This window comes from Glycine max, chromosome 19 (genome assembly GCF_000004515.6).
Source record: "Glycine max cultivar Williams 82 chromosome 19, Glycine_max_v4.0, whole genome shotgun sequence".
Lineage (NCBI taxonomy): Eukaryota > Viridiplantae > Streptophyta > Magnoliopsida > Fabales > Fabaceae > Glycine > Glycine max.
The window spans coordinates 43,766,243-43,791,163 of NC_038255.2; the positions used below are offsets into that span (position 1 = coordinate 43,766,243).

The 24,921-nt window shown below is 33.1% G+C and overlaps 3 protein-coding genes, 1 long non-coding RNA gene, 1 other non-coding gene and 1 pseudogene across 5 annotated transcripts; 3 read left to right on the forward strand and 3 right to left on the reverse strand.

Annotated features, from left to right (window-relative positions):
• The first annotated feature begins 559 nt into the window (after positions 1–559).
• On the forward strand, positions 560–3,723 carry LOC100775441 (uncharacterized). Its single transcript, XR_005890063.1, has 3 exons — positions 560–1,198; positions 1,754–1,918; positions 2,040–3,723. It is a non-coding gene; the product is annotated as an uncharacterized lncRNA (long non-coding RNA).
• A 322-nt stretch (positions 3,724–4,045) lies between these two features.
• LOC102660718 (dolichyl-diphosphooligosaccharide--protein glycosyltransferase subunit 4A) lies at positions 4,046–4,922 on the reverse strand. Its single transcript, XM_006604468.4, has 2 exons — positions 4,823–4,922; positions 4,046–4,376 (listed from the first exon to the last, which is right to left on the reverse strand). Exon 2 carries the CDS (start codon positions 4,374–4,376, stop codon positions 4,263–4,265), a length of 114 nt encoding a protein of 37 aa, XP_006604531.1. The 5' UTR covers positions 4,823–4,922; the 3' UTR covers positions 4,046–4,262.
• A 2,454-nt stretch (positions 4,923–7,376) lies between these two features.
• On the forward strand, positions 7,377–8,099 carry LOC100779904 (histone H4). Its single transcript, XM_006604469.3, has one exon. The coding sequence runs from the start codon at positions 7,467–7,469 to the stop codon at positions 7,935–7,937; it is 471 nt and encodes a 156-aa protein (XP_006604532.1). The 5' UTR covers positions 7,377–7,466; the 3' UTR covers positions 7,938–8,099.
• A 2,465-nt stretch (positions 8,100–10,564) lies between these two features.
• LOC100775982 (cation/H(+) antiporter 20-like) lies at positions 10,565–13,132 on the forward strand (annotated as a pseudogene).
• Positions 13,133–13,702: 570 nt separating this feature from the next.
• LOC100778302 (ADP-ribosylation factor GTPase-activating protein AGD7) lies at positions 13,703–17,747 on the reverse strand. Its single transcript, XM_003554273.5, has 4 exons — positions 16,761–17,747; positions 16,586–16,663; positions 14,310–14,916; positions 13,703–14,043 (listed from the first exon to the last, which is right to left on the reverse strand). Exons 1-3 carry the CDS (start codon positions 17,544–17,546, stop codon positions 14,311–14,313), a joined length of 1,470 nt encoding a protein of 489 aa, XP_003554321.1. The 5' UTR covers positions 17,547–17,747; the 3' UTR covers positions 13,703–14,043; position 14,310.
• A 3,181-nt stretch (positions 17,748–20,928) lies between these two features.
• TRNAC-GCA (transfer RNA cysteine (anticodon GCA)) lies at positions 20,929–21,000 on the reverse strand. Its single transcript has one exon. It is a non-coding gene; the product is annotated as a tRNA-Cys (tRNA).
• Positions 21,001–24,921: the final 3,921 nt, after the last annotated feature.

Below are 24,921 nucleotides of genomic sequence, written 5' to 3' on the forward strand. Positions count from 1 at the left end.
AATTTATTAACACGAATATCTTTTGTAGAAAATTGTTTGCATAATGTAAGTCCACTATGTGAAACACTTTTAAAAAAACTGCAAAATTTTCTAGCAATGAAAAAATATCACAAATTATGTTTACTAGCTAGAAGAATATAGCAATTGAAAGCAAGAAAAGTTCATAATAACAAGTTATATTTATTTCAGGAGCTTATGGCTCACGACTTACACTTCTTTCATCTCATTGTTATTTTAAATTTTTTAACAAAAATGTTTACCTAAATTTTTTTTACGTATAGTCATCCAAAAAAAATTAATAAATAGATAAAAAATATAACAATTTTGTAAAATTGAATTTATATTTATTGTTTCTATTATTTTCCATTAATATTATTAAGAATATAAATAATAATTAATATTATATTAAAATATAAAATATTGTTAATCATTAATTTATAAGTTTTTGTTAATAAAAGATATTCGAATCAACGAGTCTTTCTTTTTTCTTTAACAATCGAGTCAATTTTATAAATAAAAAATTCTTCTTAACCAATAATTATAATGGGAAGAAGGACATGCCATATTATTAATTTGAAAGATAAGATATAGGGTTTGTTTGGGGTGAAAAAACAATGTCATGGGAGGGTGACGAAAGCATGGGGTCGTCCTCTCCTCTTGGCCTTATTGCGCAGCAGTGCAACTGTTGAGTCTATTTCATGCCATTTAAAAGGAAAAGAGATGCACTCCTCAAATTACCCACAATGGACAACTTTTTTTTCCTTGTGTCCATCAAATTACCTCTCCTTCGACATTCCCCACCCATGTCAAAAACATTCTCCAACGACTCTAAATCTAAGGTGTGGTGTGCTCGTTTAGCCTCTGCCCTACGAAGCACCTTAGCATGCACCGCCGCTACCTGGAGTTCCCGTCCTTCATGTACGCCACCACGGTCCTCGTAGTGTCGGACGCCACACTAGAGGACACTGTACGAGGTTGCTGGCACGTCCTTTGTTCGAATATTCAGGTCATGATGCTTTCTGCTCATATATAGGGCTGTGTTGCTGCGCTGGCCATGGCCGCTTCGGCGTTGGTCGTTGGGTTGCCGGAATCGACGCACTTGGTCACTAAGCAACTTTCAGTTGGACAGCTTGTGAAAGTTTTTGTTAGCACGGTGGTGGATAGTGGACGGACAGGGGTGGCCGTTCACCCAGTTCACGTGCTGTGCTCTTTTATTTTATGATAGATATTCTTTTACACTTTCGATTTTTTTTCACGTGTCATGTCGTACTTATTAAAAAAAATGTTAATGTTACAGCCAATCTGCAATTTTTCCCAGGCGTTATTCCAGTTTTAAAATATCTCTACAAACTCTGTCTTCAAGTGTTTGTTTGTGTACATGTACGTAATTAGAAAGACATTTGGTTCTTTGTGTCCATCGTTTAGCATCACCCTGAGAAACACATGAACGGTTGAAAACATAAGATCCTATCGTGAAACTCAACACAACAAAACAAAAAAATGGAAGAATAAAAAATCTTGTAAATACTTTTTCCTCTTATGTAAAAGGAGTTATTGTAATTTTTTAATAAAAGTTAAAAGCCAATTTAATTCTTAAATTTTTTTAGAACAAACACCTCCATTTATTTTAACAGTAGCAAAACTAATTCATTTCGATTGTAATAAAGTCTTGGATACAAAGAGGAATAGAATAGAAATATAGGATATATAAAAATATAAAAATTGATTTAGTTCCATAAAATTACAAATATAGGTTATATATATTCGATTATACGCTAAGAATACTTGTGAGAGGTTCGATTGCAACATTGAGACCATTTCTGCCTCAGACAACTCAACTGCTGCTGGTTTTATCGCTCAAGTCAAGTCCCTCTCCACAACAGGAGCCAAGCTTCTACAGAGTATTAGAAGTAAACAGGTAAGATAAGTCTAAATCATGGCATTTAACACTGAACCTTGGACAGCAGTATCATTAATTTCCTATGAGTTGCAATTTGCAAATGAGCTAAAGGTTTGGTCTGGGTTTTTTCATCAAACAGGATGGCATGCATTGGGAATGGCCACAAACAAGAATTTTCCACTCCCATTGGATTGACCCAGAAGATAAACTGCAAGACTTGGAGTTAACAATAAGAGTCTATGGACATTGCTCTATCAACTTGTACTTCTTTTCCTGTTGGGGTCATCGATGAGGAGCTCAGAGGTGTCTTACTCAATTTCAGGGGACAATTCAGCAAAATATTGGGTCAGAAACCTCGTTCAGAGATGAACAAAGAATTTTTTACCAAAAACCTCTCTATAGCCTATAAAGATCTCCCAGCCTCATTCTTATTATACTGTGTGCATCTTCTCCTAGATGATTCACCCATTGCAAAGAAAACTGACCACGTGTTGTGAAAAACTCAGAAAAGAGGTGATTTTAAATGGAGCACCAGAAAGATCAGAGAGGTTGTGATGAACTTGATTCCCAGCAACCACAACTTGGCCTTTTCATTCAAGTCCTCACTTTCATTAGAACATATAATAAGGTAAATGGATATTGGGCAGGACTCTTAATCGCCCTGTGTTTCGTGACTGGACGCCATCCAACATTCTCACTAGCAAATGCACGAGGACAAGGAGCAGCAATGGGATCAATCTATGGAATCCTTTGCTGCTTCATTTTCAAAAAAATTGTGGATTTCAGCTTCTTGCCTCTTTTACCATGGATCTTTTTCTCTTCTTTTCTTAAGTATAGTAGAATTTATGGTCAAGCTGGTGGGATTGCAGCAGTTACAGGGGCCTTGTTAGTCGTTGGTAAGAAGCAAAATGACCATCCAAGTCAATTTGCACTTGCTAGAATGGTCGAGGCCACAATAGGCCTCCCTTGCTTTGTTATTGTAGAGATTATTTTTAATCCCTGCAGAGATGCAACTCTAGCAAAATCTGAACTTTCTCAATGCTTGAGATCACTTCAAGATTGCATTGACCAGATTGCCATCATTACTCCTACAAAAAGAAAGATGCCAGTTTCAAGCTCTCAAGCATTGAGAGAAGGACAGAAAAGGCTGAAATCTCTAGTGGGCCAATTAGAAGAGTTCACAGCAGAGGCTGAATTGGAGCCAAATTTCTGGTTCATTCCATTTCATAATGCCTGCTACAGAAAGATGCTGGAATCACTATCAAAGATGGCAGATCTCTTACTTTTTGTGGCATACTCAATGGAAAATATGATGCTATTGTCACAGAAAAATGAAGCATTTTGGGTGGATCTCCATGATAGAATAAATGAGAATGTGAGGATTTTTAAGAAAAAAGTTAGCCCCACATTGAAACGCCTTGAAGAGATAACAAGGAAAAAGACTCCTAGGAAACTTGAAAACGAGTTGAATAGGAATCTTCCATGTGATATCGAGGCACCAGAACATCCCAATGCAGAAGAATTTAGGGTCTGGAGTGGAGATGAAGTGGTTGATAGCATTACAGACTCTTTTCTCTAACATCTAGAGGAGATGGCTAACAAAACTCATACCAACATAGATGAGGAGATGCTTAAAAGTCAAATGCTTTTCCATTACAGTTGCTTGGGGTTCTGTACAAATTAACTTGATGAGAGAAACAATAAAGATTCAGAGTGAAGTAAAAGAACTACTTATGTGGGAGAATCCCTCAAGTCAAACAAATCACAAGAAAATTTATGGTAAAGATCAAGCTAATAAAAAGAGGCTTAGCTCTACAAATTAACCAAGAACGTGTGTATATTTGTATAAAATCATCCAGCTAATAAAAACAAGATCCATCTCCAACAACTGGTGTTTAAAGCACCCAAAAAGAAAATCCAATATTTGATGCAGTACCAACCAATTCTTAAGGAAAGAAATTACCTAATTCTACAAAGCACATCAAGTAGCATCCATGATTTCATGGCAAACACCTTAAGGGGGAAAGCTTTAATTGAATTCACATATGCTATGCACACAATGTGTCAATAAGGAAGATACCAAACTATACTATATTGCTATGTCATGCTTGCACGTAGGACATCATCATGCAAAATCCTCTAATCTTAAAGCAAATTCAGTGTTTTCATTAGTCTATCAACGAAAGTTCCTTAACTGCAAAACATAACTTAAGGGAGCACGCATAAGTATAGCGAAAATTGAAATGTTATGCTCCTTTGATGTTTATGAAAGTTTTAGTAAGCTTAACGTTCACATTCCCAAACTACAGTTCTTGATTGCATCAAATTCATTTCCATTTGCAAAGCACCTCAGTCTACATTCCTAGTTTCCTTCGAACTTTGGGTCAGCCATGACAAAATGATACGCTATGACCAGTACAAAGATGAAGACGCCAAGAAAATTGGCAAAGAAACCCAGATCTTGATCATCAATCATCTGCCACATCACAGTCAACAAAATCAACACACGTCAGCAACTTGGTTTGGGATATCACAAAATGAATTCACAACATAGACATCAAATCTAAAATGCCATCCTATTACCCTCCAAATTTTGATTCTGTCATGACATAGCATCAAAATAAACAAGGAGACGCAAAAAAAATGGGTAAAAAAAAAAAACAAAAACCGACTAATTAAAATAATGCCGACATTATCTATAAACATTAGCAATAAGCCCCGATCTGAGATCTGAAAAAGAAGCATATCAAAGAAAAAGTGCGGCATCTACCAAAACGCACAATTGGTATTGGCATGGAAAATTGGAGATGTTGAGCAAAATGAAACTAAGAAATAACTAATAGAAAGCGGAAATTGGGGAAAGATCTCGTCCGTGAGCGAAAGGAAGGAAATCAGAGACGAAATTGAGAGGGGTGAGGTTACCTTTGGACGCGGTGGCAGTCGGTGTGAGGACGAGTGTTGTTGTCGTCGTGCTTCCTAGGTCTCGTTGCGGTCTTCCCCCACAGTCCCTCCAACACAAATAAGAACTATAGTTTTCACTTGGTTGACCATTTTACCCATCACCATTTCCCAAATCTACACAATAATAATGGTCTTTGCTAATTAATACTTTTAGTTGTAGGGCACTAGTTAAATAATTAAAAAGTATAATTTTCTTTTTTACTGTTTTCTAATGTGTACAACATTGCACACAATAAAATAAAAGTAATTAATTACTCAATTTTATCTTATTTAGATTAAGACTTTGTCTGTAATGTTTCAGTCAATTTAACAAATGTTGAAATTGGAATTAAGTTAAGGTTGATATAGGCAAATCAGATAAGTGACCCATGCTTGGTGAGTTTTAAATTAGAAATTGATTATTTAGCAATGTAAAGTTGTTTTGTAAATGAAATTTTAAGATAAAAACTCATAAATGCCTAATATTAATATTTATCTTAGCATTTATCTTACATCTTCCTAATTTAAAACTTTGTTTCATTTAATTTCATGTTAATTTCACTGATAATTATATATGTGTGTGGTGTGTTTAATCTATTAGGGATTTATTAACTTTTTATGTTTTATTGTAGGAAATAAAGGAATTGGTTATATTGGAAAAATAGCATTTGGAGGATCAAGTCCCACCTTTGGAAGCAAGTTTTCAAGGTCAATTTTTACCTATTTTGCTTTTGTCATCTTGAGATTAAGCCTAAGAAAGTTGAGGCTTAGCTTGAAAACATTAGAAAGCTCTTTTGTTGCTATTAATTTGAGGTTAAGCGTGAAAAACCTAAGGCTACGCACAAAGACTATTGAGGTGGTGTTCGTTAGCTTAAACAACAGGACAAAAAGGTTTAATTGGATGAGAATTCGACATATTAGGGAGGAGGAGCTGTTTAGGGCAATGTGAGGGGTTGAGAAGCTCTTGCTTATTCTTCATGGCTTCCATATCATGTTTCTTCGTCTTTTGCATCATTTTTCTTCTTTTTCTTATAATTATGTAGTTAGATTTACTTTTGGTGGAAGTTGATGTAACTAAACTTATTCTTATGTTTACATTATAGTTATTAATCTATGTTTATTATTCATTATTATGTGTTTTCTTCTTTGATTAATATTTGTTTTGGCTTGATCGTCTATTTGTTTGATATTGTGATTCGAATATTCATTGAAAAAAGTATTTGAACTTATAAATAGATAATGAAATTTGATGAGTTCTATGTTTCGAGATGAAATCAGACTTATTAGTTATTTTCTTAATGCAAGTTACTAAGTCAGACTTATTAGTTATTTTTTTAATACAAGTTACTAAGCCAAACTATTTCAAGGGATTGATAATTTAGTCAATAGACTTATATACTCTTTCCATCAAAGGAGTAGAGATTTGAATAATTTTATGAGTTGATGATAATAAATGAACTCTAAATTAGAGGAGTGATTTTTGTATGCATAAAAATAAAGTTTGGTAAAGTCAATCTCAACACTTTTGTTTAGTGTTGTTTAATCTTTTTTATTGCATTCAATTGTTTGTAAAAATTATCCTTTTTTTTTTTTGTTCTTTTGCTCTTGAATTTAATTTGTTGCTATTTACATTCTCATAATTCAATTAAATCATTATTCCGATAACCATAGTTAATGAATGTTATTATTTTATCAAGTATTATGTTAATCCTTTTCGATATGATACTTAAACTTTTAAGTTATACACCTATACGACTTAATATGTTTATCAAGGAATTAACAAAAACAAGAGAAAATAAACAAAGGTGTCTTCTATTCTAAATTTGTTTCAATGGGAATTTTTGAAAAAAATTGATTTAAGATTACATATTTATATAACCCTAAATTATAAGATGAATTAGTATTTTTTTTTTATCAATAAGAATTGAACACATATATCTAAAAATTTATCATAAATTACGTATGATACTTAATCAATTGAATTAAATCTCTTTTGTTGGTATAAGTATTAACAATAACATCTATCTTTATATGCGTTAAACACGACTTGGGTAAAGTTTTTCCCAATCGAATAAAATTGAGTTTATTGTAGGACAAAAAAGCAAAACAACGACCTATTTTACAATGCAGATGAAATAAAAATAAAAAATTGAGAATGAAGCAGAACACAACACGCGATGTTATTTTTTTGATCGTCCAAGTCACATGGATTAAAATTATTGTTTTATTTTGCAGTAAAAATGTTTCTTATTTTTATTTTTTTACAAGCTCATTTAATTCCACAGTAAAAAAAGCTTTATTTTATTCCATGGGTTGAAATATTACAATTATACCTAGATTTTTTGAAACGAATTCGACTCTTGTTTATAATTGTAGATCACGTTATGCTATGTGATGGATGTTTTATGTTTATTGATTAATTGCATTATTGTTCATACATAAGCGAAGTCAATCATTAATCGTTAATCAATTAAACAGCGCCTAGTCGAAAAAATATGCCACGCCATCGATCCGCAAATAAATAATCAATCGAAGAAAAAAGCCGTCCATCTCGGAAGATCAACGGTCTGGCACGAACGAACGAGTACGACGCGGATCGCAATCATCAACCGTCGATTAGATCAAAATGAACGACCCACGCCGCTCTTCCGAATGGGTAGACGAAAAACACAAATGGCACCGGTTCATAAAGTTGGCTCTATATAACCCCCCGCATCGCAGCGTCACATTCAAAACAAACTCCGAAAGAAACAGTCAGAATCAGAATCAGAAGAAGCGAGCAAAGATGTCGGGTCGTGGAAAGGGAGGCAAGGGTTTGGGTAAGGGAGGAGCCAAGAGGCACAGGAAGGTGCTCCGCGATAACATCCAGGGAATCACAAAACCCGCCATTCGCCGTTTGGCTCGCAGAGGCGGCGTCAAGAGAATCAGTGGCCTCATCTATGAAGAAACCCGCGGCGTCCTTAAGATCTTCCTCGAGAACGTTATTCGCGACGCTGTTACCTACACCGAGCATGCTAGGAGGAAGACTGTTACCGCTATGGATGTTGTTTATGCTCTCAAGAGGCAGGGCAGGACTCTCTATGGTTTCGGTGGTTAAATTTTAGGGTTTTGATGGGCTTAGCAGCTGGTTATTTTTGTAAATGGTCGTTTGTTTGGGAGTATTTGATTTTGTGCTTTTTTGTTTTTTAGCCTTTCTTGTTAGGTGTATTGTTATTTTTGCTTCAATTGAAATGGAACAAAGAGTGTTTTGTTTCTGGAATTCTCTTCTTGTTGAAGGTGTACACTGATTACCCGCTAGTTAATTGCGACTTTGGAGATAAAATTTGTGTTAATTTTTGTGGCTGCACCATGCAGTGCAAATATACCCTCGTGTTTAGTTTGCAGCTTTTGTGATCGTTATTGCGTCTGTTCTTACCGTGCTCAAAGGGTAGCCAGAGGTTAAGAGGAACAAGTTGATTCCTAGGTCGCGGATTAGATTGAAATTAAATTTCTGCTGTTGGTCTAGCTTGCAATTGATTATATGTAAGTGTAAATTTTTATATTATTAGTGTGTAATTTTGTTTTCTCTTGAGTTTCATATTTATTTATGTAATGATAATATAAAATAATTTTATCGTGTTATCTCATTACAAATAATTATTTAGGTTACTTAAACATAATTTTTTTTTAAGGTAATATGAACCACTCTCTTCCTTTGTTGATCGTTCAAACCATTCTCGTAATCTTCGTGAGCCGCACCCTAGGCTATCTCCTCAAACCCTTTCGTCAATCCAAAGTTGTCGCCGAGATTATTTTAAGTTAACATCTTCCTACATAATGCCAACAAACTTTACCAAGTTTCTTTATTGGCGGAATAGGATTCGTCTAAAATCATTAACTAATTACACTAATCAGCATATTCTGATACTTTAACTAATTACACTAATATTTTATCATTCATTTGTGTTTTTCGTCTACCCAATCTAACCGCATCCCTATCATCGAGTGCCTTTTATGAAATTAAAGTATCAGAATATGCTAATTAGTGTAGATAGCTTAATTTATCATTCAATTGATATAATATATATAAAATTTAAATTTGGTCCAATATGATAAATCTAAAGTTGTTTGAGTTGAATCAATTTTTTATTTTAATTTTATTTTTAAAAGTTTTAAATGAATGATAAAATATTTATATAATATACATAATAACAAATAATTTAAAATATCAAATATATTATCTATATTTACTTGGCTTGAATATCTCAAGACTATCACGTTCCAGTACTATGAATAAAAAATAAACATATTTAGAAAAATATATTTTATTAACAATAGTCATAAAAATTAATTATTAATAAAACTAATAAATATTATGTAACATCAATATCATAGGGGCATTTTTTTCATAATTTTTTTTAAATATAACATCAAAATATCATACCCGGATTTTTTTTTAAAAATGTTAATTGGTTACATTTTAATATTCCCATGAATAATTTTTAAAATTTAAAATAATTTAAATAAAAAAGAAGTTTCATGTATATTAAAAAATAAATTCTCACCCCTCATGGGAATAGAAATGTAAAAAATCATGATAAAAAAATTATAACATTTTGAAGGATCAATAATAGAAATGTTTTTTCAAAACTTATAATAAACATGCAAATATTATATTTCCATTTCTATATTTTTAGGAATCTAATAATATTCTTTGAAATAAACGCCTCCACAATGATTGATGACCCAATATAAATATACTATCTCCTTTTCATATCTTTATATGTTAAGCTTTTATTTTTGTTCTAAAATAATTGATATTTTAAAATTTTAAAGTCTAATTAATATTTTTTGAATGTATCCTTATTTAGTGGTGGCATCAAGGTTTCTATAAAAACATCAAGGGCCAAAGTATTAAATAAGTTTATTTTTTCACAAAAAAACAAAGGTAATTTTAATCCAAATATATTATTCTCTTCTTCCCAAATGATTACAGTCTCAGCCTTAAAAAAATTCGAACTGTCCAATGTTTTCAGTTTTCAATGGATATTCAAATATCTATTACAATTTAGTTCTCTAATAAATATCATTATTTTGAAAGACTTAATAATGCTCTTCTCTTACCATACTTGCTTATCTTAATTTGTGTAATAAAAACTTAAAAACATCAATCACTTTAATTTGTGTAATCTTAATTTATAATACGATTGAATTATAGTCTTACATATGTCAATATAGACAAGTTATATTAAAAATAAGAGATATATGGTTCCATAATTTTAAGAACTAAAATAATAGTTTAATAATAAAAAATTAAATACTTTTTGTGTACACAAATATAAATAATCTCCTTAATAATTTACATAGATTAATGTAATTTCATAATTTTGTCATATTCTTATTAATTATTGAACAAATTTCGAGATGAAAATTTAACTTTAACAATTGAAATATTGTAAGAAACCTAAATAATTAAAAAGTACGCATAAATTATATATTGTAAAGAATAAAAATACAATCAAACTACAAAATAATTAATATTCATAATTAAAAGAAGTAATTAAGTAAACTAATGTTTCAGGAATGGCATTTGTTGCCGCGATGATGATCGTGGTTTGACCGGTGATGAACCGTGTTGCTCGCAAGTGTTCTTACGAACACGACGTGTTACCCGAAATCTATGTATGCTTAACCCTCGCGGGAGTAATGTTATCGGGGTTCATGACAGACATCATAGGGAGCGAATTCGCAAGCAGAATGACAAGGAGGATTGAGGACTTCGTGTCCACATTGCTTCTTCCAGTGGTTTGAAAACTGACGTGACTAAATTACCAAGTGTGCATGGTGCCGGTGAGAGAGAAGAAGGTGAGTTTTGCTTCTTCTTTCATGAAAACAGATTTACCTTCTTCTTTCATCAACACCAAAGTACTAATTTTGGATATATTTTTTTGGGTCTAACTAATCAGTCTTATTTGAGAATTGGTTAAGGAAGTAAAAACAAATATTTACTGTATAAATTATAGTCTCATAAGAACGTAAAAAAAATAAATCATAAGGTAATTTTATGTTTCTCAATAGAAACATTCCTATCTTAAGTTCTTTAACCAATACTTTTCAGGACATAGGTTAACGTTTTTTTTTTTTAATGAACAAATGTTACATGTTTTGCATATCATTTGAAGAAGAAAGGTTGCTCTTATGAATGCCTTATATTTGTGCATTAAGCCTTGTTTAATGAACAATATGTTTTATGGGATCTCAATTTGATTTTAAAATCTTATGAAGTAATAGATAAGAGCTGCATTATTTAGTTTTCAGTTTTGAACCAGCAGATAAACCAATTTTGTCAAACACATTGTAAGGTATCACATTTTTTCAAATCTGACTCTTCTAAAGTGTACAAAGTGACAAAGTAAATATACATCTATATTTATTTAAAATTGATAAGGTTTATGAGTGTTGCAGACACCGCTTTATATCAAAAACTCCATCAACACCTATTAAAATGTGTTTAGACACACATCACTAATGCACATTTTTTCCTATTATTACGTCAAATACATATAATATGTAGAAGCATGTAAGAGTAGCTTCTTTTGTCATATGCAGATTCATTATTTGAGAATGCAAATCTAAACATGCCCTTATTTCTCTCTCTACGACACTATTATTTATTGTACTTATATTTTTATCTCTTCTCTTTCTTTCTCTCTCCATCACATTATATCTTTTATCATACTTACATTTTTATCTCTTCTCTCTAAGTCTTGAATAGAATCTATCACTTGTTTGTTTTCCTTGTGTTTATGTGGGATTAAGTTTGATTACACTAAATGTGATGGCCATGCAGGTCCTTAACGACGAGATGTTTACCATCCTGGTGCTGATGGCATTCACCACCTTCATTACAACTCCAATAGTTTTGGCCATATACAAACCCTCTCGTTTTGTAAACTCTGGATCACAAAAACCGTCGCAGCTGACAGATTTGCAAGAAAAGCTTCGCATTCTTGCCTGCATCATGGACCTGGCAACATACCCTCACTAATCAATTTCATTGAATCAATTCGGGCCACCAACATGTCACGGCTCAAATTGTACGTGATGCAACTTACTGAACTCACTGATTGCTCGTCCTCCATCTTGATGGTTCAACGCAGCCGAAAGAATGGTTTTCCCTTCCTCTACCGGATCAAAAGGGGAGCAATGCATGAGCAAATTGCCACAGCATTCCAGGCTAATGGTGAAGTAGGTCAAGTTACTGTGCATCATTTGACATCCATCTCTCTAATGGCTACAATGCACGAGGACATATGCCACGTTGCTGGAAAAAAAGGTGTGGCAATGATCATATTGCCCTTCCACAAAAGGTGGGGAAGGGAAGATGAAGAGGTGACAGAAGACTCAGGGCAGGGTTGGAGGGAAGTCAATCGAAGGGTGCTTCAAAATGTACCCTGCTCTGTCGCAGTGCTAGTCTACCGTGGGGGTGCCAGAAGGTATGAACAAGAACCTAAGACCAGTGATGTCGCTAGGAAAAGAGTGTATAATTTTCATTGGTGGGCCATATGATCGCAAGGTTTTGGAGTTAGGTAGCAGAATGGCAGAACATCCAGCAATTAGGTTGCTTTTAGTGAGATTCACTTCATACAAAGAAGCTAGGGGCGAGGGACCTAAACAAAACTCACCAACATCCACCACCAACTGGGAAAAAGAAAAGGTATTTACCCTTGTGAAGAATAAAAGTTTCTTATATCCCTCTTCAATTTCCATTCAAACAAAAGAGCTTTTTTAAAAAAATAATAAAATCTGTGTCAAACATTCTGTTCTTAATTGGTTTAGCCAATAGCTAGAAACAACATAGGAAAGGATATCATTAAGAACCAGCCATTCTCACAAATTTAATTCTCATGACCAGGAGTTGGATGAGGAGGCAATAAACGAGTTCAAGGCTAAATGGCAGGAGTCAGTGGAGTACATTGAAAAGAACGCAACCAACATAACAGAGGAGGTGTTGTCAATTGGGAAAGCCAAGGATTACGACCTAGTAATTGTGGGGAAGCAACAACAGATTGAGTCAACCAAGTTGACAAACATAGATTTTCGTCCCGAGCATTAAGAGCTGGGACCCATTGGAGATCTCTTTGTCTCTTCGGGTAACAGCATTATCAGTTCATTGCTCGTTATACAGGACCGACATTTGATAAATTCAAACGGAAGTACTCTCGATAAGAAAGCAAGCCCCGAGAGAACTGTGATTAAAGATACTATCGAAGAACTTTAACCATCCATGTACAAATGATAGTAGTATCAAATATGTGTATAAACAATCATCCGCGTATAAACCCTCCCCAATCTCGCGTGCTGTATTTTGAACCTTCATTAATATATATAAACTCTTGTTTGGAAATATGGAAGTAATGCAGTGTTGTCCACCTGTAAAAATACACTCCCACATGTAGTAAACAAACGACAAAAACTACTACCAATACCTCTCTTCCATCGCACACATTCATGTTCCAGGTATCTGAGAAGTACGTAATTCAGCAAGTATACGTAAAGCCAATTAATTAAGATTTAAGACGTACAATACCTGTAGATCAATCTATTCAATTTTTTTATTTATTAAAAGCCATCTAATGCGATCGAAGTATTTCGCCATCTATGCTTTACGAAGATGGCACAAGATCTAAGTTTTTTCCCCAAAATAGAGAATTTTTTAAACAATGGATGATGACAAATTATGGGGAAATAACAATCAGGAACCAGATGTTCATTATAGAGCAAGTAAAACTAAAAACAAAGCAAATTAAGTTGCTATAAATTCAAAATAATTATGAAATTTTTTCGTGTCACAATAATGTTTCATCACACTTCCAGTAAAAATAATCATAAATTTGGGCAATTTGCCCTTTCTTTAGACACTTGTACATTTAAAATAAGTTTCCAACCATACAGAAGTCCCCAAAAAATCACATGAAAAGATTACACAAGGGAGGATGGGAGAATGTTGAAAAATAAATACTTGTAGACAATACACTGACCTCAAAATAATCATTCATCCAGTACATATGGGGCATGAATTTAATAGTGACCAACAAACTTATAGTTGACAATCAGGTCACATCCATCATACTAAACAACACCCCTGCTCGGTTTGCATGCCACCAGTCCAAGAGGTCATTTCCAACAAAACTTTGATCCTGCTGATAGAGATCGGGTCAAACCTGGTTCAAGACATATACCAAGTCGCATTTTAGTTCAAAAGTGTGTACTTGAAATCAGAGTTATAACAGACATTAAGCATCAAAATAATAACACATAATAGAAGTAAAATAACGAATTCAAATCTCAAGATGCTGATTGCTTTATAAGTAAAAACCATCCTCCTTCCCTCCCCCTTTCCACTACACAGACAAATAAAAAAGAAACACATTAAAAATTCAACAGGTTCTGAAGTAGTGCAGGTTTGAGAGTATTGCATGATACAAACCTTAGAGAAAGCCTCCTCCTGTCCAGGCAGCACCTGACTTGTCATTATGAGTGACACCTTTACTATTAGATGCACTTCCATAGATATCATCAAATCCATCATCTTTGGCATTATCCCATCCAGCCCAACCATCACTGCTACGGGCAGATGACCCTTTAGCTGGTTCTTTCTTCCTTGTATCTTCCTGGTCCCAATCATCCCAGGAGCTCGAGTTATAATTATCAAACTTCCCACCTGATGACTGAGGAGCTGATCCTTTAGCTGGCTCTTCCTTCCTAAAATCATTGTGGCCCCAATCATCCCAAGAGCTTGAGTGAAAAGTATTAGTTTGTCCACCTGAAGAATGTTGTCCTTCTCTGGTAGAAGAATTCCGGCCATTATTCTCTCGATTGAACTCCTGGTAGAAACCATTTCTATCACTTTCATTTCGTTGCCAGTTATCAGACGTCCAATTCGGGTTATCTCTAGCGAATTCCTCAACCTTCTGTGAAGCCAATGCCATGACCCCTTTCATCATACCCCATGTCCTTTGTCCAATCTCTGTTGTCTTCTGAGAGACAACATTGACAGTTTCATTGACCTTGTAATCATAACCACCCTCTTTTACCTGAAGCAAGAAATACAGTTAATCAGAAAACAATAACTGCTAAGTGCCAACAACAAAATTGCTGTGAGAAGTTTGATAAGCAATAAAATCCCAGCCTTTTTCCACCTTTCTATGAAATAAATTAAACCACAGAATGAAATTTACAATATACACAACTCCTTGACCCAAAAAGATATGCTTAGAAGCTCCAAACCTGTATAACTTAATCCCCATATAATAATGGATGACAGTAGTATGAAAGCCTCAGAAAATAAGATTTCAGCAAACTATATTGCAAAGCCAAAGAATTGTTACCATCTCCAACAATGCATATCTAGCTAACATTTAGCAAAGCACAACATTCACCCAAACTTCATCACCAGGCCACCCTTACTAGAAGTTTAGAACTATTAGCAGTAGCAGGCATCGGAAATGTTTGCCAAAAAGCAGCCACCAAACAATTTTATTCATAATGCACCAGTGGTGTTGCATGAGAAAAAATACTTTATCTTAGGCATGACAATTTTCTCTTTTCAAAATGGGTGCAACTATAAACTGACTCTAAGCTGCAATATATAAATAACATAAATAATAATATTAATTTTAAAGAAAAGCACCTCAAAAAATAGGACAGGCAAAAGTGGTGGGGATAATATGTAGTGAATTTGTAATGCAAATTTCTCCTCATTTTTTAGTTATAATTCAAAACAAAACTATTGGCAGAAGGTGGAAATGGAAAGGTTTTCATTTTCAATACTTGGTATTTCGTTGAGGGCAACAATAAAATTTAACGTGCATTTCATTTTTAATCATACACTGTTGTTGCCATATTAAGCTAGTTTAGAATGATTAGAATCTGAAATGTGAAACCACCCAATTTTCAGCAGCATGAAGCAGGGCCACAGGTGGCTTCTAATTAAATATGTGTTCCACCAAGCATGAAGGGTCACAACTCACAACAACAAGAATATCCAGTCATGTTTCAATTGGCCGAGTCCAATATCATTTTTCCTTGAATCAATTCAAGGAAATCTAAGAATAAATATACAGAAGAAAAAAAAAGTTTTCCACTTTCCGACATTTGCTGCAGGTTCTTTTAAACTATACCAACACAATTTAATCTTCATATTTGAAAAAGATATTTATATCGTAAGACTTAAGGACAAAAATATCTTATAACATGCCAAAAATGTGTTCCCAGAATAAGAGAACAGGATTCTATTCCCCATAATAAAAACGTAGATATAGGATTTAATTACCAATTATTATATTGTAAATCGACTTGCAAAAAAATAAAACATGAGAAAGAGTTTGGAAATTGTCTTACGCTCCAATTTAAATCTCAGCAAGTCAGAGATCAGTATAACCTTCGTTCACTATTGTTCTCAATCCTCTAAATCAAGACAAAACTCAACGGAGGCACAAAAATTATATTATATTATATGATATATCAATAATAATTTATTGCCACTCACTCACACCCCTCCCACGCAAAGCTAGTATTTTCAATTCCAATTTCCAACAACAAAATCCAATCAACACCGTTTCATCTCATGTATTCCTTTATTACTATTATATCCTAATCACTAATTCCATTCAAAACATAGAGAGGCTAATAATAAAATAAGCAGATAAGGCAAAGAAACAATAATAACCTTAACAGAGAGACTTTCAAAAAAAAAAAAAAAACCTTAGCGGATAACTCTTTTGTCCCGGCCTGAACAACATTAGCAGCAGAAGCAGCAGCCAAGGATAATTTACCAAGTCCCTAAACACACAGAAAATACATCACAGGTCTCAACGATAGTATATACAATTTTCCCACCTTAAAAAAAAAAAAGAGAGAGAGAGCTTGGATGTGGGACCTGAGAAACGACAGAGAAATAATCGTTTTGCTGATTACCCCTCTGGGGCGGGGCGGGGCCAGATCCGAATCCAACATACTTGCCACCCTGCGACGGCGGAAGCCCCTCCGGCCGCGACTCATTCTCCGCTCTCTTCCGCGCGAAGAATTCTTCTTTGTTGGCAGCAGAAGCTTCCAATTCAGCCCGCGTGTAAATATCCTGCGTCGATTTTGACCTCGCCACGTTCCCGCCGCCGCCGAATCCCCTCACGTCCCCGGTGGACTGGTTCCGCCTGAGATCCGACCCGCCCCTGGCCGATCCGAATCCGTCGTCGGCGTCCCAATTATCCCATCCGCCGTTGTTGTTGCTGCTAGCCGAGAGCGGCGGCTTGCCCTTGAATGCAGCGGAGGAGGAACGGACGGCTTCCTTGACGACGGGGGGATCCCGCCAGGGGCGGCCGTCGGCGAGGGCCTGGATGCGGTCGCGGTAGACGGAGGCAGCGTTGGAGTTATACTTGGCGACGATATCGGTTTCCTTGGGGATGCCGTACTGCAAGAGAAACGCGTTGAGTTTGTCGTTGCCTCCGGCTTCCATCTTCTTGATCTGGATTTCAGACCACGAATCCATCGTCACGGATCGCACGAAGGAGATGTGCACGCCGAGGCCGCGGTGCTTGCCGGAGCACTCCAGGCACATGAAGACGCCGTAGGAAACCGAGGCCCATTGCGGGTTCTTCTGGGAACAGTCGACGCAGATCTTGTTCGCCGGTTGGGATTGGAGGTCCCGGAGCCGCCGCGACGCCGCCATCGGAATTGGTGCGGTTTACTGAATTGAAGACAATACAAAGCGAAATTGAGAAAGAGAAGAAAGGGGAAATGAATGAGTGAATTGAGATTTGAGAGAGAGAGAGAGAGAGAATTTGGTGAATCACCGACACCGTCAAATTGGGACGCGGTTTATTGGATGCTGACTTGGTACGCCATTATTAGTGTTAATTCATTTTTACTAATTTTACATCTATTTTTTTAACTTCAATTAGTATTCAAAAAAAAAAACTTAATGATACATGTCTAAACTAATACTACACTATTCACCCTTGTAATAAAAAAATAACCAATACTATTTTTCAAAAAAAAAAAAACCAAGAGTTTAGTGTTCATCTACTACTGTTAATAAATACAATCAATTAATTATAAACTATTTTTAATATATTTATTATAAAAATAAATAAATTTATCATACATATTAATTTATTATTAAGTGATATTATGAAATTATTTTATATTATTAATGTATAATCTGTTTTTTTTATAAACTAAAAATTTAATAATACTTTCTTTCTTCTGTTTATAAATTTTATATTTTAATTTCTAAACAATAACTTTTGTAATATTTTAATCTCTGTTATTAGTTTTTTAACAGAATAAAATAATGAAAAAAATGCATATATAATAATTAAAATATAAAAATTCCCGTATAAAAATTAAAATATACATTTTCTAGATATAAAAACTAAAGTTACTCATAAATATATGTGAATAGAAAAATATCTATTGAGAAAGTCATTTTTCATTATAAAAAGAGTTAATAGAGATTTATTTTTCATTTAATTTAAAATGTACGATAAATTTTTAATTTAAATATGGTTTATTTGTTTTTTAAGAAACAAATTGAGGACGTAATATAATAAATTTAAAAGGATGCACCTTATTTTAATTTAAACTTTTGTGTTTCTATGTACTAATTGATTGAATACCTTTTTTTTTTTGTATAAAAAATGAAACAAAGAAATAAAGTAACCGAATACCTGTCCTGCACCTGGAGTGGAGAGAAAGCGCGGCATTCTAGTCAGTGGCCACTTGGCCATATGCTTCCATTCCATTTCCATATTGTCGTTTTGTAATTATGAGAGCTGCAAAGAAAATTTATACGCTGGGAGCATGGATGGAATTATATGGTCAATAATTTTTCCAATTATTATATTAATAATTTTATATAAAAATTTATTTTTAAATTTAACTTTTTTTTTATTCAAGGCATGGGCTACACACAAAGCCCCATAGTGTCCCTAAGTCTGTAACAAGTGTGTTCCTATGTCATAAGTTTTTTCTTTTTTATCACTAAATGTTAGTTGTTAAGTTGTTAGATTTTGTTAATATAAAAGATTCAAATTCATAATTTTTCTCTTTTGTCTTCTTCCTTCGACATCATGTCAAATTTATAGTAAACAATTAAGTATGAGCTAACTCGCAAGACAAGACAGTCAACAGCAATATTGGATTTTCTATGAACATGTGTGACTTTCACCTCTCATTGTCTATTTACAAGAACTTTAATAGAATTAACAAAATTGCTATACGAATGGATGTTAGAACAACCATTCTGAATCAAACTAATGGGCACCCTTCGAATGAGATTCCAGAATCAATCTTGTGTACCCAAGATCCCAGGCCTTCTGTAATTCCATCAACATACCCCATAACTTGGCCATAAGCACATTTGATGGACCAATATTGTGGATAAAGCCATATTGCCACATACCCAAGTGATTTCTAAAAAGTCCAGCTCAACAAGCATTGCGGTCCCTCACTAACCCCTCTACATTACGTTTAATCCTTTTATCAAACCACTAAGGTCCACTCCAAAGAAAACCTTTGAGCCAGATTATAAACAGCAACATGATCAAATTGGTCAGCATAACTTCGTCACATAGTCGATCAAATTTTAAAATATGTTAAATTAAAAAAGTACATAATAAAATCTACGTACAATTCTTTAAAGGGTAAAAGTTAAATAGAGTTCTTAAGTTGCAGGTATATGAGGTTTGGCCCATTTGTCTGTGGGTTTACGTGGAATGGATTAAACTAATATGTACCTACCTCTAGTTGAAACAAAATGCATGAAGAATGGATTTTGCTTCAAGAAACGGGTAAAGAGATAAAGTAGGCCTATAGTTACCATTAATTTAAAATAAAGTACTTGATAAACTTAACTCACTTTAAATGACCAATAGGAACAGACACGTTTATTTTCGCACTTTACACATTCATGAAGAATACCTGCATAAGATGGTAAACCTCTTCACACAGATGGAAGTTCTTGTAGCTCATAATGAGGTGAGGCATTGTGGACATAACCTTTTCATGAATATATCTATAACCTTTAGATTATGTGTTGACATGTGCACGTTCATTATTAAAATCAACGTAGCAGTGCAAAGAATATTCATAGCTAGATAGCAAAAGCCTAATCAATTGGACAAGAAAAATTATGTTTAAGTCTAACATAACTGTTATGAACTCTTGAATTCTCATCTTCACGCATTTACATGATAAAGGTTCCCCAACTTATGTTTTGGTTGATGTTAAGTGGTAAATGGTTTATTATAGAATATGCATAAACTGGTTGTTCTTTGATTAGCCATTTCAACAATAGTACAAATCTTACGAGACTTGGCTTCAATAGGTATTTAGGTAATGAGTTGTTGTTTAGGAGCCTTTTGCTAATGGGGACACTTGGAGCTGTAGAAGATTTGTTATACTAATTGATGCTTTAGAAAATACTGTAGTTTGGTGGTGGTTTGGTGAATTGTGAGGTGGTGTGTTTTATGCATTTAAGGCTTCATGCAATTTGTTAGATTAGTTCCGTGAGTAATTTAAAAAAAAAAAAGAATAAATTCGGACTTGTATTGTGTGTAATGGTTGTGGCCAGCGAAAAATATATTGAAGGCAATTAGTTTTGAAGGAAATGTTACATGTGTAAAGGTCATATTAAAAGCATCCATGTATTATTGCACACCTCTAATTTGCTTGGATTGATTTAGGGGTAAATCCTTAAAAAAAATTCCCAAATTGAATAAAATCATTATTATTTAACTAAAATATTTGTATTAATTACATTGTATATTATAACTACATATCCACAAGCACATTTATTTCTTGAAGGAATCACTGGAAAAGGTAATTAATATTTTTGATATTCTAAAATAATTTGTGAGAGAAAAATATTCTAAAGATGTTTTGGGCAATTGGGCCTTTTTTGGGAACTAGACTCGCTTTATGCATAGTTAGACCATGTAACACGCTGTGCAACATCTTCTTGAGTTGGGCTTGGATTTATGGCCCATTGAGAAGAACATACTTTTAACGAAACAAAGGAAAAGAAAGGGAGAAAAAAATATGGATAACTTAGGGCCCAACCGGGTTCGAACCGGTGACCTCTTGATCTGCAGTCAAATGCTCTACCACTGAGCTATGGACCCTTACTGATGTTAAAGTGAAAATAAAAATTTAACATGTGTCAAGTTAACATGTTAAAGTGGCAATGATAAAAATTTAATTAATTTTTATATAATTATGAAATTTATTTTCAAAATTAAAATTAACATGTGCCAATTTTTTTATTTGTTGAAGTCAAAAACAATTCTATTCAACCAACTAATATAAATTCCCTTAACACATGTTTCATTTAAAAAAACTAAATTGAATGATTTTAAATAAAATAAACTTCAATTTAATACACAATATAATAATCTATTTTGAAATAAGGTCTATTCTCATCATTTAATTTGCCGTTTATTTTTAAACTGTGATTAACTAATTTAAAATTTGAAAACAATGGCAATAAATAACTATTATATGAAGTGTCATCATCCATGGGACTCTTTCTTTGCCTCTTCAAAAAATAAAAAATAAAAAAAAATCCATGGGACTCAGCTTCGGAGTCAATGAACGTTGCATTAAACTCATCTTTACATCACTACGGTACGTCGCCGTCGGTACACGCTCTATACCGCATTAATTGTCGCCAGAATTCTGCTGCTCCGGCGGTGCCACATGAAGGACTAGCTATATATCATATCATATATATATATACATATATGTGTGTATTATTGGATGTAATGTAGATGTAGGTTCAAGTAGGATGAATGAGGAACAACAGCAATCACGAGTGAATTTATGTCATTGTTTCAACGATATATGAGCCAGGATTAATTCTGCCGTGTGGTCCATTTACCTGCCCTCAAAGGAAAACAAAACCAACTCCCCTTGAGTTCAGTTCATTGTATGGTACGATATGCCTTAAATGATACAAATAATATACTCCTGTTAGTTGATTGTTGATTACAAAAACCCATTATTGATTTTTTGGACAGCGTTTTTCAAAGTGTTTTTTTTTTTTTTTTGTAAATAATATACTTTTATTTGATTCAATTTATTCTTATGATTCTTTAAAAATTATTAATTTGGTTCTAAGGGGAAAAAGCATATTTTAAATGAAAGTTCTTCAAATAAAAATATAAAAACTAAAAGTGATAAATATAACACTAAAATATAATTTTTCATTCTCATATATGAAAATATTCAAAATTTATTTTTATAAAATTTTTAGTATTTTTTTCATCCTCACAAAATTAAAATTTTTAGTATTTTATCTAAAACATGACTCAAATATCCCAACTTACTTGCATAAATATTTTACATTGATTATGTGTATATTCAATATAAAAAAACATAATATTCACATTGATCATGCACCACCTCATAACTAATATAAAAATGATCATTGTAAGTTAAAATAATAACATATTTTAATTTTGTGATGACACAATATATATTGAAAATTTCACATGAATAATTTTTAAATATTTTTATTTGATGAAACATATATTTTAATTTTAATATAATAAAAAAGATAAAGAAAAAATATAAAAAAATGAAAAGAAAGTAAAGTACCTAGTAAAAATGAAATGAAAAAAATATTTATAAGAATTAATTAGTTTTCTTTTCCCTTCGGAGGAGCGCTTCTCGATAGTCCGTAAATAAAGAGTAAATTAAATGAGTTTGGATCTTCGTCATTTCACTTTCTCTTTATTTCTCTTATTATTAAGCTTTTCAGACAATAAATATCACCTTTCATCTTCATTTTAATTATTATCTTAAAAGTTTATGAAATGAAAGAAATGGAGGAAAAAGAAAATGGAGAGATCCATTTCAGCATTAAATATCCTATTCTGTTGTAGCCGTTCTCATTGTCTTTGAAAAGGATGAATGCCAATTGCTGATTAAACAAGCTTTTTTAACCCGTTAAAAATGTTGGAAGTTAACTTAGAAAGACATAACCAATTCAAAATTTAGTCTTATTAATTAACTAACGCAATAAAAACAAGATGGTGTGTTTGAATATGTTAGAAAAATAAAATAAAAATGAAAGAAATAAATAAGAAGATGCGCAGTCTTTAATTAAATAACAGTAGAAAATTAATTTTAATTGACACCACATAAATCAATAATGCACTATATCATACAATAAGAGCAATGAAAAAATAAATTAGGGGAAGAAAGATATAGCCTAGGTTGAAGCGTGTAAACGCTATCTTTAGAGAGAAAACGCTTCAGTGCTGTTAGAAAAATTTGATTGTGCTCCCCTCCTAAAATACGACAACCCGTTAATTCCGATCGTGTGCGCGAAAGGATCCCGGGATCCCGGAACCTTCTGAACACCAATGCCCTTGCTCTCACAAAAATAAGTTTTTTTTTATAGGAAAAAAAGAGACAATTTTTGGGAGAAAAAAACTAGACGTTGCTCTGTTGTCTTTTTTAGAAAGGAGGAAATACAAATAAAATATGACCGTTGAAAATCAACCACAGTTGTCAAAACAAACATAACAAACTAGTTGACTCATTAAAATAAAATCTTAACAAAATTAAAATAAATATTTTATTTTATAAAATAGAATTAATATAATTAATATATATTTATAAATTTTAAATTAAAACACAAATATTTACCAACATTCCCCCACATAATTTAAAATTTTAAGATATATTTTCTAAAAGATAATTTGTATAGAAACATGAGAGAAAGAGCATGTGATATTGTATTTCGGTATAAGGAACCTTTTGGGTTTGAGCCTTATACCTAGTGTTTATGAACTTTCACCCGATAAAATGTAGTGACTTGATTGTCTTGAACTACATATTCTTTAATCAGATTTTAGTACACAGTCCCTACAATATTGACGTTTAATTAGGTTCTAATCAGTGGTAGCGTGTTACACCTTTGCGCTTGTATCTTGTTTCGTGAGTGTCACTTAGAGATTAACTCATATCTCATCGTGGCGGTCCCTCCACCACACTCACTAGGTGAATTCTCAAAGAGTGAGTTCTGACCCCCCACCCCTACAATAATTGTCATCACTCATTAAAGAGGTATTTTTTTAACAAAAAATACACACATATAAATACATCAACCTTAATATTGCCACAATTTATAATACACCTTGTCATAGGAATGAGAAACGAAACAACTCCGTCAAATTTCATTTTGGTATACTTTAGTCAACAAACAATTTCGTTGTTACCCGTTGAACTTCATTCATAGGATCATCACGGAGACGGGTGTCCATTATTGTAACTAAATAATAGGCTTTAGTCTCATTCCCCTCAACAACTCAAATACTTATTGACATGTCAACCTTTTTGTAAGCGGATTCACAATATTGTTTTATGACTTGACAAAGTCAAGATAAATGACACCATTATAAATCAAATTTCTGATAGACTTATGTCTCACTCTTAAGTGTCTTCTTTTTTCATTAAAATTTTTGCTAATAACTTTATATATAGCAACTTGAGTATCACAATGCATTTGAAATTGGAGGTATATGCTTATTCAACAATGACAAATCGCATAATACATTTTTAAGAAATTCAGTTTCACTGGTAGCAGTATTTAAAGCAATAATTTTTTATTTCATGTGAAATAATAATTTGTCTAGTAGATTTTTCATAATACTGCACAACCAGCTAAAACAAAGACATAACCACTTTTCAATTTTATTTCATCAAAATCAGAAACTTCAATTTTGTATCACTAAATTCCTCAATTACTTTCCAATCTACCAACTGCATGTGCAATATCAGACATGCCTAAAGAAATTTGTCAAATGCAACAAAGAACCGATACTTTGAGAATATTTATGTGAAGAAATTCCTTTACTCAAATTTTTCTTTAACTTGATAGATGAGTCATAAGGAGTAAAAATATGTTTCGCATCAAAATAATTAAACTTCTTCAATAACTTTTCAACATAATAAGATTGGGTAAAAGTCATGTCATCATTTTTCTTTATAAGCTTAATTCCCAAAATCACATCTACTTGACCAAGGTCTTTTATGTC